The 14,370-nt window shown below is 23.2% G+C and overlaps 1 protein-coding gene and 1 long non-coding RNA gene across 4 annotated transcripts in view; one reads left to right on the top strand and one right to left on the bottom strand.

Moving 5' to 3' along the window:
* The window catches only part of LOC127283756 (protein PALS1), a 222,585-nt gene that overhangs the window by 104,364 nt on the left and 103,851 nt on the right, over positions 1–14,370 (bottom strand). For all 3 annotated transcript variants that reach the window (XM_051308829.1, XM_051308833.1, XM_051308830.1), the window contains 2 exons: positions 14,157–14,316; positions 6,435–6,625 (listed from right to left, as the gene is read on the bottom strand). In XM_051308829.1, the coding sequence (XP_051164786.1) occupies positions 6,435–6,625; positions 14,157–14,316 (351 nt within the window). The remainder of the gene's footprint in view (positions 1–6,434; positions 6,626–14,156; positions 14,317–14,370) is intronic.
* Positions 495–1,295, top strand: LOC127283758 (uncharacterized). The gene is made up of 2 exons (XR_007843392.1): positions 495–801; positions 1,130–1,295. It is a non-coding gene; the product is annotated as an uncharacterized LOC127283758 (long non-coding RNA).

Raw genomic sequence — 14,370 nt, 5'->3', positions numbered from 1 at the left:
CTTTGATTCCATCTTTTGGAGGTAGGTTTATTATTTTGATTGAATTAGCGAAGACTGAAGTGTGAACGTGTTTATAACCTCAAAACAATTTTGCGTTGTTTAGACGGTGAAATTGATGAAGAATCGTTTTACTTACTGGACAGTGATACAATATCACTCATTATACCAAAAGCAGAACCTCGCTTAAAATTTTTTAAAAAATTTCAAGATTACAAAAATCAAGTAAGTTTTTTTTCGTTTGTATAAATGTACATGTGTTTATTGAAATTTTTTTTTGGAAAAAAAACTTTTTCATATTTTTTCTTACTTTTTTTAAACTTAAAAATTAGTAAAATAATACAAATTCAATTGACTCTGTGAAAAAAATATACCGTTTGATAAATATATTTATGTTTAAGCAAGTCCTTTTTATAGACGGAGTGAAAAAATAAACATACTCTTTTTTATGTAAAAAGTTTAAAGTTTAAATTCTTATGGAAATGTTTTATTAAGGGGGGAACACCAGTTGTAACTTTCGAAAAATCAATTTTTTTTTTTGTGCATTTTCTTAAAGTACACATATTTAGAAATGTGTCTGTAAATTTCAAAGTTGATCCGGTGAAAAATAAATGAGATATACAGAACACTGCATCGGCGCGTCCCGTGGCTTCATACAAGGTGGCCAGCCATAACTGACCCTAACGACAGATGGCCTTTTCCTATGATTTAGAAACGGCAACCACTGCGGAAGAGTTATTATATGGTCCAAGAATCGATGACTCTTTGTAACTTGGAAACAAAATTTCTTCTGAACAAAAAAAAGTAAGTTGAAACTTTGAATGCGTTTTTCTCAAAATGACATTTTCCAAGTCGGTGACCACGATTACTCGAATACCATTAAACCGATTTATTTAAAATTTAGTGTGCTTCATTTACACATATAAGTCTAGTTCGTGATCGAAGGATTTTTTTTTTTATGCAAAACTTTTTTTTATATAGCTGAAAATCGACCGTATTTTTTTAACGAAAATCATACTTTTGACTTTGACAGGTCGCCATTTTGTCAAATTTTTTTTTTTTTTTAAATCCTTCGATCACGAACTAGATAATCTTATAATAAATGTAAATCAATTTCATTTTTGTATTTCAGACGAAGTATACTTGCAGAATGCTGGTCACCGCAATTCGCCTTTTTTCTTAAGACGCCACTTCAATGGCTCATATCTCCAAAAGTTTTTGTTAAAAAAATTTTTTTTTTCTTTTAAATTACAGCTTTTTACATGTACTTTTAACTAATAAATAGTATTCTTTAAAAAGATTCATTGTTCTTTTGGAAAATATTCTTGAAAAAAGCATTATTTTTTGAGTTACAACTGGTGTTCCCCCCTTAAAATAAAATGAAATTATTTAAGTTTACAAAAAAAGCGAGGTTAGGTTCGTGTATATTTGCCACTCGAGAACGTAAAGAGATCGTATAAAATTTTTAACATCAAAGATTGTAAATTGTACAATCAAATTTCTATAATCATCTGATAGTAAATACTACAATCTATATCGCTGTCTGTATATTTAGCACTAAATATGGTTGCCCTTAACATCATTATGTTACCCAGTAGCATAAATTTCTCTCCGTGTAAAATACTTTAAAATGAAAATTCTAATTAATGATTTTTATGGTATAATCATGCACCCCCTTAAAAACAAGAAAATAATATGCTTTACTCATTAGGATAATTGATTATTGCCAAGTAATACATTCGCTAAAACTTTTTTTGAGTTAAAATAGTAATTTAAATAATAATAATTAATGTCGATAAATTAAATATGAGCACATTTTTATGAAAACTGTAAAGGTCAATTTTTTAAATGCCATAGATTTTCTGATTCGCCGCATCTTTATTTCAAAGAATTTTTATTTGACGAATTGTTATTTGCGATAAAAATTTTTAAACGCAGAAATTTCATTTAACCGGTATTGAAAATATCCATATAAAGATAACCTATAAAAATATTTTGGCGCGAATTTAAAAATTGACCAATCGTAATTTTCTTGATAGTTTCTGATTGGACAATTTTAAAAATTCAGATAAAATCTTTTTGTTGATTATGATTATTGGCCATTTACAATTTCGGACAAATGGAAATTCGGCGTCTTATATTCTATTAAATAAATATTCGGTCAAATAAAAATTCAGAGAATTGGAAATTCTGTTATTTGAAAATTCTGTTTGTAACTTTTTTTGAAATTATTATAAAATAAAAAATTTTTTTTCGATGCAAAAAGATATAAGAAAATATAGAAACGTTTCCAAAAAATTTTTTGATTTTATATAAGAAAATTTGAAAAAAGATACAGCCGTTTTAGTCATCGTGACGCATGCAAGAAAATTCAATTGTTCTCGCGTGGAAATGCCCTTCTGTCAAATTAGAATTTTTTTTTTTTAATAAAAATTGCATATAATTTAAATAAAAATTACCAAATATTGTGTTGAACAAAAATTTATTTAAAAAAAAATTCTACGAAATGCTAATTCTAATGCTCTAAATCTTATGTATGTAATATGTAGAAATTCAGTTTAATACAATTTCTACTGAATACCTACATTAGATTTACAAAAAAACATATCTTCCATAATTTTCATTAAATAACAAAATAAAAGAAATACGTATTTTTTCTATTTTTTATAATTTCCAAAAAAAAAAAATTTTTTTTTAATTGAAAATTTCTCATAGAATGTCCCATATAAATGTCCTCCATGCATAATAGCAGTCTTTCTTTCTGAAAATTTTCTTCGATTTCATCTCAAACACAAAATTCGTGAAAATCATGAAAAAAAATTCGAGGTAATAGAGAAGAGAAACGCTTTTACGCTCGAAAAAGCAATTTAAACGAACTGAAAGGTTTTCTTTAAAATTGGTTAAAAAAGAGAGAAATTCTCCCTGAGACGTTGAGTGGAAAAAAAAAGTTTTCCTTAAAATTTGGAAAAAAACTTCCTGAATCTAAGAAAAAAAAAACAGAAATGGTTTTTTAAAGAACCACTAATTGATTCATCTTTAAACAAAAAATCTGATTTGACAATAACAAATTACAATAATTTTTAAATCATTTATAATTTTTAATCAAAATTTATATCAGAAAATGAGAATTCAATAATATGAGTATAATGTAATCATAATTATAATAATTATAATTTTTGATTATAAATATAAAATATGTAAAATAAAAAACTTTTTTTCAACTATTTTTTGTATCAAAAAAAGAAAGAAATTCAATTTCAACTTAAATATTGGTAAGAGATTATAAAATAATATTCTTCCAATATACTTTTGAAAGTTTAAGTCGCCCAGACAATATTCGACAAATTTTATTGAAAAAGATAATCTCCCCTTTGGGCTTTAAATTCACTTTTTCTTCATTTTCAAGATTCAATTCTTCCAAGTTTAAGCTTGAAATACACTTTTCCCTGAATCTCGCATATTCTACTTGAAAAGGAATAAAAAAAGCTTTTCACGTTCTATATATATATATGGCGAGACAACAATATTGTATATCATGGAAAATAAGTGACCGGAAACGAAAGAAGAGCCTATGCACAAATTTCGACCACAAAAAAAAAAAAAAAAAAATGAAACTGAAAGAAAATAATAATCAAATTTTATAAAAGCATTTTACGATCTGATATAAAAAGCAAAATTTTCTTACGAAACTTTTTGTAATTTAAATAAACTGGTTTATATACTACAAATAAATAATATATTAAAATTTGGAAAAAGAATATTTCAACAATTTGTAAATAATTTTAATTTTTTTAAATTAATCAAATTTCTCAGAATTAATTCGGAACAAAATTGTTTGTGAAAAATAATTTTTTTTTATTAAATTTTTTATTACTATTATTATAACTTGTATAGTTATTTTTGTACATAAGATTTTTAATTTTTTTAATGTTTAAAATTTTTAATTGTACAATTTGGCTTTTTAGTATATTTTTCCAAAATTGTAGAATAATTTTTTAAAATTTAGTATAATTATTATTATTTTCTTTCAGTATAGTGTGTAGAAAAAATTTTTAATTTTAGAAGTTTTTTTGTTTATTAATTTTCATTAATTTAAAAATAATTTTTTATGAATTAATTAAACAGGATGTCTATTATTTATAATAAATCACATTTCCGGTTATTTTCTAATTTTTTTCTGAAAAGTTATTAATAACCTGAAAATGAATCATTGTAAAAAAAAATTTTTATAACTTGTTTAAATTTAATTAAATTTGCATTTAAATAAATATAGTAATAATATAGTTGTTTTTAATAATTCAAAAAAACAGTAGTTTGTATCTAAGAGAAGAATTGAAAGAAAATAAAAAGAAAACAGAATTTTTAAAAATGAATAGAAAATTTAATGTTAAAAATAAATAATTGAAAATTTTTGAAATTTCCAAAATAAAAGAAGAATTTCAGGAAAATTAGGAAAAAAAAGTTATTATTGAAGGGAAAAAAATCGAAAATTTCAAAATAATAGTATAACTTGAAAGAAAAAACGAAAAAAAAAATTAAATTTTTACAAAAATAAAAGAAAAGTATTTTTTGAGAAAAATTGAAATTTTTGTTGAAAAAAAATGAATAGAAAATTTTTTAAAATTTCCAAAATAAAAGAATTTGAAGAAAAATTAAAAAAAAGAAGTCAGTGGTCTAGAATCTAGAATTTCAAAAAAAAAAATGAAAAGAAAAGAAAATAGAAAAAGGAAATTCAGTGTTAAAGAAAAGAAAACTTGAAAAAATCGAAAGTTTTAGAAATAGTCAAAAACTTAAAATTTGAGGGAAAAATAGAAAACGAAATAAACACAAGAATTTTAGATAAATGAAAAGAAATAAAAAATAAAAAATCGTAAAAATTAAATAATAATAAAAAATAAAATATAATTATAATAATTAATAAATCAATTTTAACGATGAAAGAGACTGAGGATTAAAAAACGAATATAAATTAATATTAATAAAAAAAAAATTATTAAAAAAAATAATAAATTAAAAGTCAAAAATTAAAAAAAAAAAATTGATAATTCAAAATCAAATTATTAAAATTATTTCACGAAAGGAATATGTGATAAAAACAAAAGTATAGTAGAATTGTAAATCTTATATTCAATTCAATAGGGACCGAGTTATTTAAGTCTGGCGCTTGTTTTCTTCAATTTTATATCCCTAGCGACATCTTACAGTAACTTTTCCAACTCCTCATCTTTAGGATTGGTGGTAAAGATTTACGAAACGTGGTTTGAGTATTTTCTAACAACATTAGAAAATCAATATATTTTTATAACAAAAAAAAAAATTCATTCTAATAAAATCTAACTCAATTTCCCAAAATTTTATAAATCATAAATTTTTATTTATCTTTAATTAATCAATCATATAATTAATTAATTAATTGCAAAATAATATTTTTATGATATTAATTTTTATTTTGAGAGAATTAGAAATTTAAAAAAAATTAACTAAAATTGTCTTTCAGAAGATTAGAATTTTTTTTTAAATTTTCTTTTCTATTTCCCCTACGATTTTATTGGGCGCATGATTATTCTATAAAAATAATTATTTAGTATTTTTAATTTAAAGAATTTTATCAAATATAATTATTTTTTAGACGATTTTTTATTTTTCAAATTAGCATTTAACAGAAATTTTTTTTAAACGAATTTTTAACAAAATTTTTAGCTACCAAACTTTTATTTCAAAGAATTTTTTTTTTACCTAATTTTTATAATAAATAAATAATAAATAATAATAATAATAATAATAATAATAGAATAAAATAATTCTAATTTAACCGAATGTTAATTTAGCATAATTTTCATTCAAACAGAATTTTAAGTGAAACTAAATTTTAAATGTAAAATTTTTCTAGTTTCCGAATATTCATTTGTTTGAATTTTTATTTGCCAAAATTGCAAATGGACGAATAAGAATTCTGCTAAATTAAAATTCGATTAAATTAGAATTCTTTTGAATAAAAATTTGTGTAAAGAGAAAATCAGTAAAATAAAAATTCTACTAAATAAAAATTTAGTAATTAAAAATTCTATAAAATAAAAATTCGTTTTAAAATAAAATTTTGAAATGCTAATTCGAAAAATGAAAATTGGTCAAAAAAAAATGTAATAGAATTCTTTAAAATAAAAAATGGAACTAATAATTTTTAAGAGATAATGATGCCCGTCGATTTTTCATTACTTTCATTTTTGTTGAGTAAAAGTCTTTAGTTACTTTTCAATATAAATAAATCAATGAATTTTCTATTGGACGACACTTTATAGCAATCTATTATAAAATTCTATTTAAATTTTCAATTCCAATCAACAGATTATTATTATTTTTTTTTTCGGGTAAATAAATGAATTTGTCAATTTGAATCTCCGGATGAAATTTGATATGCATATTTAATTTGCACTGACCTGCAAATTGGTTCGGGATAATCCTTCTCTTCTGGTGTGGTCAGGAAGTTACTGTCATTGATAGCCGAAGATGTGGATCCTCTAGGTGACCTCGGGCCACCCTCGGGTTCTCCAATCAGGACCTCGGTTCGTCCATTTTGAAACGGGCTACTTGCTCTTCGTTCTCCAACTCGCGAACTCTGCACCGGTTGCTGAAAAGAAAAAAAAAGAAAAATTAATTAAAATTCTACTCCAATCAATTTATAAATAAATCGATTATTAATTAAATTCCATCTAGAAATTATATGAATATAGACAAAACAACGTTGAAAGCTATTTCAATAATGAAATACCAAACGCAAAACTTTTCATGACAAACCGTTTATTATTAAGATTAAAATTGCGTCAACGAACTCAGTCAAAACAAAAAGTTAATTCAATTCTATATATATTTTAATTTTTAAATCAATTTAAAAAAAAACAGTTTTTTAATTAAAAAGGGGACGCATGAATATGTTCAAAAAATTATTTGTTAGAATTTTCATTTGATGGAATTTCATTTGTCAAAATTATTTTTGAGCCGAATTTTTATTTGTTCGAATTAGTATTTTTGAAGAATTTTTCATAAAAACGATTTTCTATATTACACATAATTTTTATATAACCGAAAATTCATTTCACATAATTTTTATTTATTCGAATTTTTATTTGCTCGCATTTTCATTTAATTTAATAGGCATTTTAAAGAATTTTTATTAGGTAGAATTTCATATCGAAGAACTTCTATTTAACTAAATTCTAATTTAATAGAATTTTTATTTAACTAAATCGAAAAATATAATTTCCATTCAACAGAATTCATATCTAGCAAAATTTACATAAAAAAACAATTTTTTTTCTCGGTCAGAATTTATCAAACGGATCCCCTAAAATTAACAAATTTAATTTTCAATGTTAAATGATTTTTTCACTCCAACTTGTGATCAAAATAAGTTTCTGAAAATATTAGACGAAATTTTTTTTTGAAACTCTAAAAAATTGAAATTTTTAGCTGTTTTAAATAAAAAAAAAAAATTTCTGGAGATCCAGTTGAAAAAATTTAAAAACAAAAAATTGGTTTTTTCATCTTGGAAAGTATTTAAATATAATTTAAAAAAAAAGAATTTTTATTCAAAAAGTTTTTTAAATTGTTTAAAATTTAAAAATTGTTTTATTGTTCCGCATAAATTTTTGATTATAGAACTGTTGTGAAAATAATTTACACTCAATTAGAAAAAAAATTTATTTAATAGTAATTATTTATTTCAATGAAAAAATAATTGAAAATAATTTAAAATTAGAAAATCAAAAGTAACATTTTTTACCCAGAAATATTCAAAAATTAATATTTTTCAAAAATAAATTTTGTGCTGAATTCTCCAAGTCTAGCATAAATCAGCACAAAATTTGTTTTTGAAAATTAATAAGTTTTGAATATTTCCGGATAAAAAAATGTTTTTTTTTTTTTTTACCATGTAACTTTTTTTTTTGTTATCCAAATGAGATCAATTTTTTTTCAAATTTCTCACAAAAAGATGCTATTTTAAGAAAAAAATAGTTCATGAAAAAAAAATTTTTTTTGCCCGGAATTGCTCATATGTGGAATTTGTGATAATGTTAATTTTAATTGATTATATAATATTTTTCATTTATTCTCTAAATTCAAATTTAAAGAGTAGTTAATCGTAGTTTAAATTAGTGATAATTGTAATTATTTTATGTTGCCTTCAGTTAACTAGTATTACAAAAAAAATTAGTGTTTTTAAATAACGATAAATTCAATAATAATAATTGTCAATGTAAATTTCTTGTAGTTTCAATTAATGATAATTTTAATTAGTGACAGATATAAAAATTATTAAAATTACATGTTCAAAATTGCTGATAATTTAAATATTATATATTTGAATTTTATATTTAAAAATAAATGTATTATAATTTATTAACGATTCCAATCAATTGGATTGTCAATTACTGATAATTTAAAAATAATCTTAATTGCCAGTGTACTCGAAATTGTAATATCAATTTCAATTACTGATATTTAATTAAAATTTATATTTTCTCGAAAAGATATAAAAATGTGTATATATTTAATTTAAATAAATTATATTTGGTTTGAATAAAAAAAAAAAATTTCTCTGGTACATTAAATAAAAGCGAGAATATTTATAAAATAGTACTTTATATTCAAAATTATCATTATATTGAAAAGGGACACACATAAATATTTTCTAAAAATCCATTAGTTTAATTTTACAGTCGATCGAATTTTATAAACGAAGTTTCACACTATCGAATTTTTATTTAAGCGAATTTGTTTTATGTTTAGATTCGAATAAAATTCGATCGACTGGAAAATCGAACGAATTTTATACTTTTTAGAAAAAACAGAATTTTCATTAAACATAACTTTTATTTAAATTTTGATTAAACAGAATTTTAAATTTTTAATAGAATTTTTATTTAGACAAAATTTTATTAAATAGATTTTTTGATTAACTTAATTTTTATTTTAGGTAATAAAAATTTTTATTTAGCCAAAATTTTATTAAACAAAAATTTTTAATTTAAAAGAATTTTTCATGAAGAATTTAAAAATTAAGCAATATTATTTAAATTTCCTTGATAATTTTCTGATTAAACATGGACAAATTGAATTACGGAAAAATTTGATACTTCAATCAATTGAAAATTGAATATAATTTTAAACTTGAAACAAATAAAATTTGTACAAATTGAATTTCGAATAATTTGAGACTTAAATAAATTAAAGTTTAAGTAATCTAATAATTAATTATAATTAATTAATTCTACATTCCAATAAATGTTTTTACATTGTAAATTTAATTATTTTTTTAAATATTACATCTTCAAATTAATCAAATCATGAGGAAGGTGAAAAAGATAAGAAATAATCAAATTATATAAAATAGGTCACAAAACTTTTTACAAATACGCAGGAAGTATATATATATAATTGACATTTTTTGTAAATTTGTTCAATTTCCTAAAATTTCCTGACAAAAATTTTTTTAAATTAGAGAATCTATTAAGTAAAAGTTTTGTTTAAAAATAGAAATTCTATTAAATAATAATTTGATATTAAATAAAAATTCTTTGACATGTGAAAATGCAATAAAATTAAAATTCGAACGTAAGAATTTCGAAACAAAATAAACCGAAAATATTACGTCACAAAAGAAAAAAACTTTTTTTTTATGAAAAAATTAATAAAAATTTTTGTTACAAAACCATAGTTTGAAATCGGAAACCTAAAATCATTTCTTCACTCCAATTAAAAATATGGAAAACAAAGGTTTTACCTATGCATTTTTTTACTCAATTTTTTGCGAACTTTTTTTAAATTCGAAAATACATATTTCGAGGCCTTAACAGTTAAAGGCCTCAAAATATTTATTATTATCATTTGTATTTTTTTTGTTTTGTTTCGAATTTAAGATTATCATTTGCAACAAAATAAAAATTCGACCTTATGAATTGCAAATTAAAATAAAACAAAAATACTACGTTACAAAAAACCGTTTTTTAAAAAAATAAATTCAAAAAGATAATAAAAATTGCAGTCACAAAACCACATAGTTTGAAATCGAAAATTTTCTTAATTCATTTTTTCACTGCAATTAAAAGTGCAATTTATTGGAAAATAAAGATTGTACACTAAAGAAAAATGGATTTGATACAAATAAATATTTACTTGAAACAAATAATTTTTATTTGAATCAAATAAGGGACACATGATTATGTTCAAAAAATTATTTGTTAAAATTTTCATTTGATGGAATTTCATTTGTCATAATTATTTTTCAGCCGAATTTTCATTTTTTCGAATTAGTATTCTGCAGAATTTTTCATAAAAACGATTTTCTATATATTACACAATTTTCATTTGTTCGAATTATTATTTGATATATTTTCCATAGAACCGATTTTTCATGCTACAGAATTTTTACTTAACCGAAAAAAATCATTTAACAGAATTTCTAATTGAAAAAATTTTCATTTGTCCGAAATTGCAAATGGCCGAACAAACAATCGACAGAAAAATTTCGGCGCGATTTTTAAAATCAACCAATTACAATTTTATGGATAATTTTTAATTGGTTGATTTTAAAAATCGCGCCGAAATCTTTCTGTCGATTGTTTGTTCAGTCATTTGCAATTTCGGACAAATGAAAATTCTTTCAATTAGAAAATGATTTTTTTCGGTTAAGTAAAAATTCTATAGTATGAAAAATCGGTTATATGGAAATTATATCAAATAATAATTCGAAGAAATGAAAATTTTACGCAATAAAATTCTACCCAATAAAAATTCTTTAACATGTCTATATTATGTGAAATGAAAATTCGAGCAAATAAATTTTGACAAATGAAAATTCGTATAAATAAAACTTCTGTATAGCGAATTTTCGATTATATAAAAATTCTCTAATATAGAAAATCTGTTTCATAGATATTCTACGAAATAATAATTTGATTAAATAAAGGGGCGCATGATTATTCCCCAAATTTCAATTTCATAATTTTCAAGACAACGAAATTCTTATTATCGAAATGTCTTTTCACATAATTTTTATATTGCGAAATACCATATAATTTTTATTTTTTCGAATAATCATTTATTCTAATTTTTAAATATAATAGAATTATCTACTGACATAATATTTATTTTACCGAAAACTTCTTTAGCATAAACTTCATTCTTCCGAATTGTTATTTGTTACAATTATTAATTCTCCGAATGATTACATAACCTAAAATTCATTCATACTAATCGCCATTTAATATAATTTGCATGTTTTTGAAATGTCATTTCACATAATTTTTATATTTCGAAATAACGTTTAACACAATTTTTATTTTTTCGAATAATCATTTATTCTAATTTTTAGGGTTTCGTGGCCCATGGCCGAAAGCCTTATAGTTTCACTTTGGCGTCCGTCTGTCCGTAGTATATTTTGGGGCACCACAGCTCCCAAAATCAAATTTTAGGGCACAGATCCCAAATTAAAATTTTAGGGCACCACAGATCCTAAATTCAAATTTTGGGGCCCCACAGATCCCAAATTAAACTTTTGGGGCACCACAGATCCCAAATTCGAATTTTGGGGCCCCACAGATCCCAAATTCAAATTTTGGGGCCCCACAGATCCCAAATTAAACTTTTGGGGCACCACAGATCCCAAATTCGAATTTTGGGGGCACCAGAGATCCCAAATTCGAATTTTGTGGCACCATAGCTCCCAAATTCGAATTTTTGGGCCCCACAGATCCCAAATTCTAATTTTGGGCAATCATAGCTTCCAAATTCGAATTTTGGGGCACCATAGTTCCCAAATTGAAATTTTGGGGCACCACAGATCCCAAATTCAAATTCTGGGGCACCATAGCTCCCAAATTCAAATTTTGGGGCCCCACAGATCCCAAATCTCCATTTACTGAATGGACATTTTCCCGAATGGACATTACATGAATGGACATTACATGTCCCATTAGTTAACATGCCCCTATAATTAACATGTCCCAGTAGTTCACCTGTCTCAGTAATTGACATGTCCCAATAGTTGACATGTCCATATAGTTGACATGTCCCTATAGTTGACATGTCCCTATAGTTGACATGTCTTAATAGTGGACATTATCGAATGGACATTTTACCTAATGTTTTTGTTTGTGAATCAAAAAAGATAAATGATAGAAGAAAGACCTCCACTCCACAGCCACTCTTTCTTTTTTCTTTCATTTACCTTTTTGAATTTTGATTTTGCCAATTTTTGATTTTCTTCGAATTTACTGTCTGGGGGAGAATTAATTTATAGAAATTAATATTTTATAATTTATAATAAAAATTTTGCTAAATAAATAAAATTTAATAGTACATAAAATTTATAAAATAAATTTTATTATTTATTTTTAAATTATTTATTTTTGATTTATTTTTTTTTTAATTAAAATTTAAAGCGCCACGAAACCCTAGATGTAGGCGCCATTGCGCCTAGTTCTTTTCCTATTTTTAAATAATCAAATTACCTTTTAACATAATTTGTATTTTGACGAATGACCATTGATTAGAAGTTTTAAATGTTCGAATTTCAATTATCTAGAATTTTCATCTAATCACATTTCCATTTAGTATAATTTTTATTGCTTCGAAATATTATTTTACATAAATTTCAATTTTCTAAACTTCATTTGTTACAATTGTTATTTTTCAAAAATTCACATAACCTAAAATTCACTGACACTATTTGCTATTTGACATAATTCACAAAACACAGAAAATTAAAATGTCCTAAATTTTGTTTTGCCGATATATAATTTTTCATAATCTCTATTTCTTATAATAGTCACTGTACATAAATTCCTTTTTTCGTATTTTTAAATATAACATATGATCCAAATAACAAAAATTTCATTTCATCTAAAATATCACGTCTTAGTTTTTAAGCAGTTGTTTCCCATCTATGTGTTTTATATTTTTTGATTAAAATAGTCGGTAAAGAAGATGTAGATTATACATAAACAAAAAAAATCTTTATTTTCTTTATCGACAATTTTAATCAAAAAATATAAAACACATAGATGGGAAACAACTGCTTAAAACCTAAGACGTGATATTGTAGATGAAAGAAATTTCTGTTGTTTGGATCATATATATGTTATTTGAAAATTCGAAAATGGGAACTTATGTACATAGTGACTATTATAAAAGAAATAGAGATTGTGAAAAACTACATATCGGCAAAACAAAATTTAGGACATTTAAATTTTCTGTGTTTTGTGAATTATGTCAAATAGCAAATAGTGTCAGTGAATTTTAGGTTATGTGGATTTTAGAAAAATAACAATTATATAACGAATAAAGTTTAGAAAATTGAAATTTATGTAAAATAATATTTCAAAGTAATAAAAATTATACTAAATGGAAATGTGATTAGATGAAAATTCTAGATAATTGAAATTCGAACATTTAAAACTTCTAATCAATGCGTCAAAAAGAAAAATTATGTTAAAAGGTAATTTGATTATTTAAAAATTAGAATAAATGATTATTCGAAAAAAAATAAAAATTGTGTTAAACGTTATTTCGAAATATAAAAATTATGTGAAATGACATTTTAAAAACATGCAAATTATATTAAATGGCGATTAGTATGAATGAATTTTAGGTTATATGTAATCATTCGGAGAATTAATAATTATAACAAATAACAATTCGGAAGAATGAAGTTTATGCTAAAGAAGTTTTCGGCAAAATAAATATTATGTCAGTAGATAATTCTATTATTTAAAAATTAGAATAAATGATTATTCGAAAAAATAAAAATTATATGAAATGGTATTTCGCAATATAAAAATTATGTGAAATGACATTTCGATAATAAGAATTTCGATGTGTTGAAAATTATGAAATTGAAATTTGGGGAATAATCATGCGCCCCATAAATAAAATTCGTCGGAATAAAAATTATATCTAATGAAATTCGATTAAATAAAAATTCTAACAATTGATTTTTAGGATTTATTCATGCGTCCCAATTTTTTCGTATCGAGAAGAAAATTCCAAATTTATTCCTGATAATATAAATTAAATATATAGAAAATTGAGAAAATCTGTTAATTATATATATTGCAGCCGTAAAAAAAAACTTAAGAAAATAAAAATAAAAACACACTAACCAGAAGATTTGGTTCGTCAAGACAGCTCTGTTGTTTTTCCGAAGCGTCCTTTTGATCCTTCGCGTGTTCTTTGAGATCCTCGGAATCCTGACTTTTTGCAATGCCTTTGGGAATAGTTCCGTTGCTTAGTTTTGTCGGATGGGCAATCGTTCCAGGCTCTCTAACAATGAAAAGAAAGAGAAAAAACAATATACAATAACAGTCGGCAAAGTTT

Source organism: Leptopilina boulardi, unplaced genomic scaffold, assembly GCF_019393585.1.
Source record: "Leptopilina boulardi isolate dan_hultmark-lab unplaced genomic scaffold, ZJU_Lbou_2.1 LbouV2_310, whole genome shotgun sequence".
Taxonomy (NCBI): Eukaryota; Metazoa; Arthropoda; class Insecta; order Hymenoptera; family Figitidae; genus Leptopilina; species Leptopilina boulardi.
The sequence above is the reverse complement of the archived record's forward strand: the minus strand, read 5'-3'. Positions and strand labels throughout refer to the sequence as shown.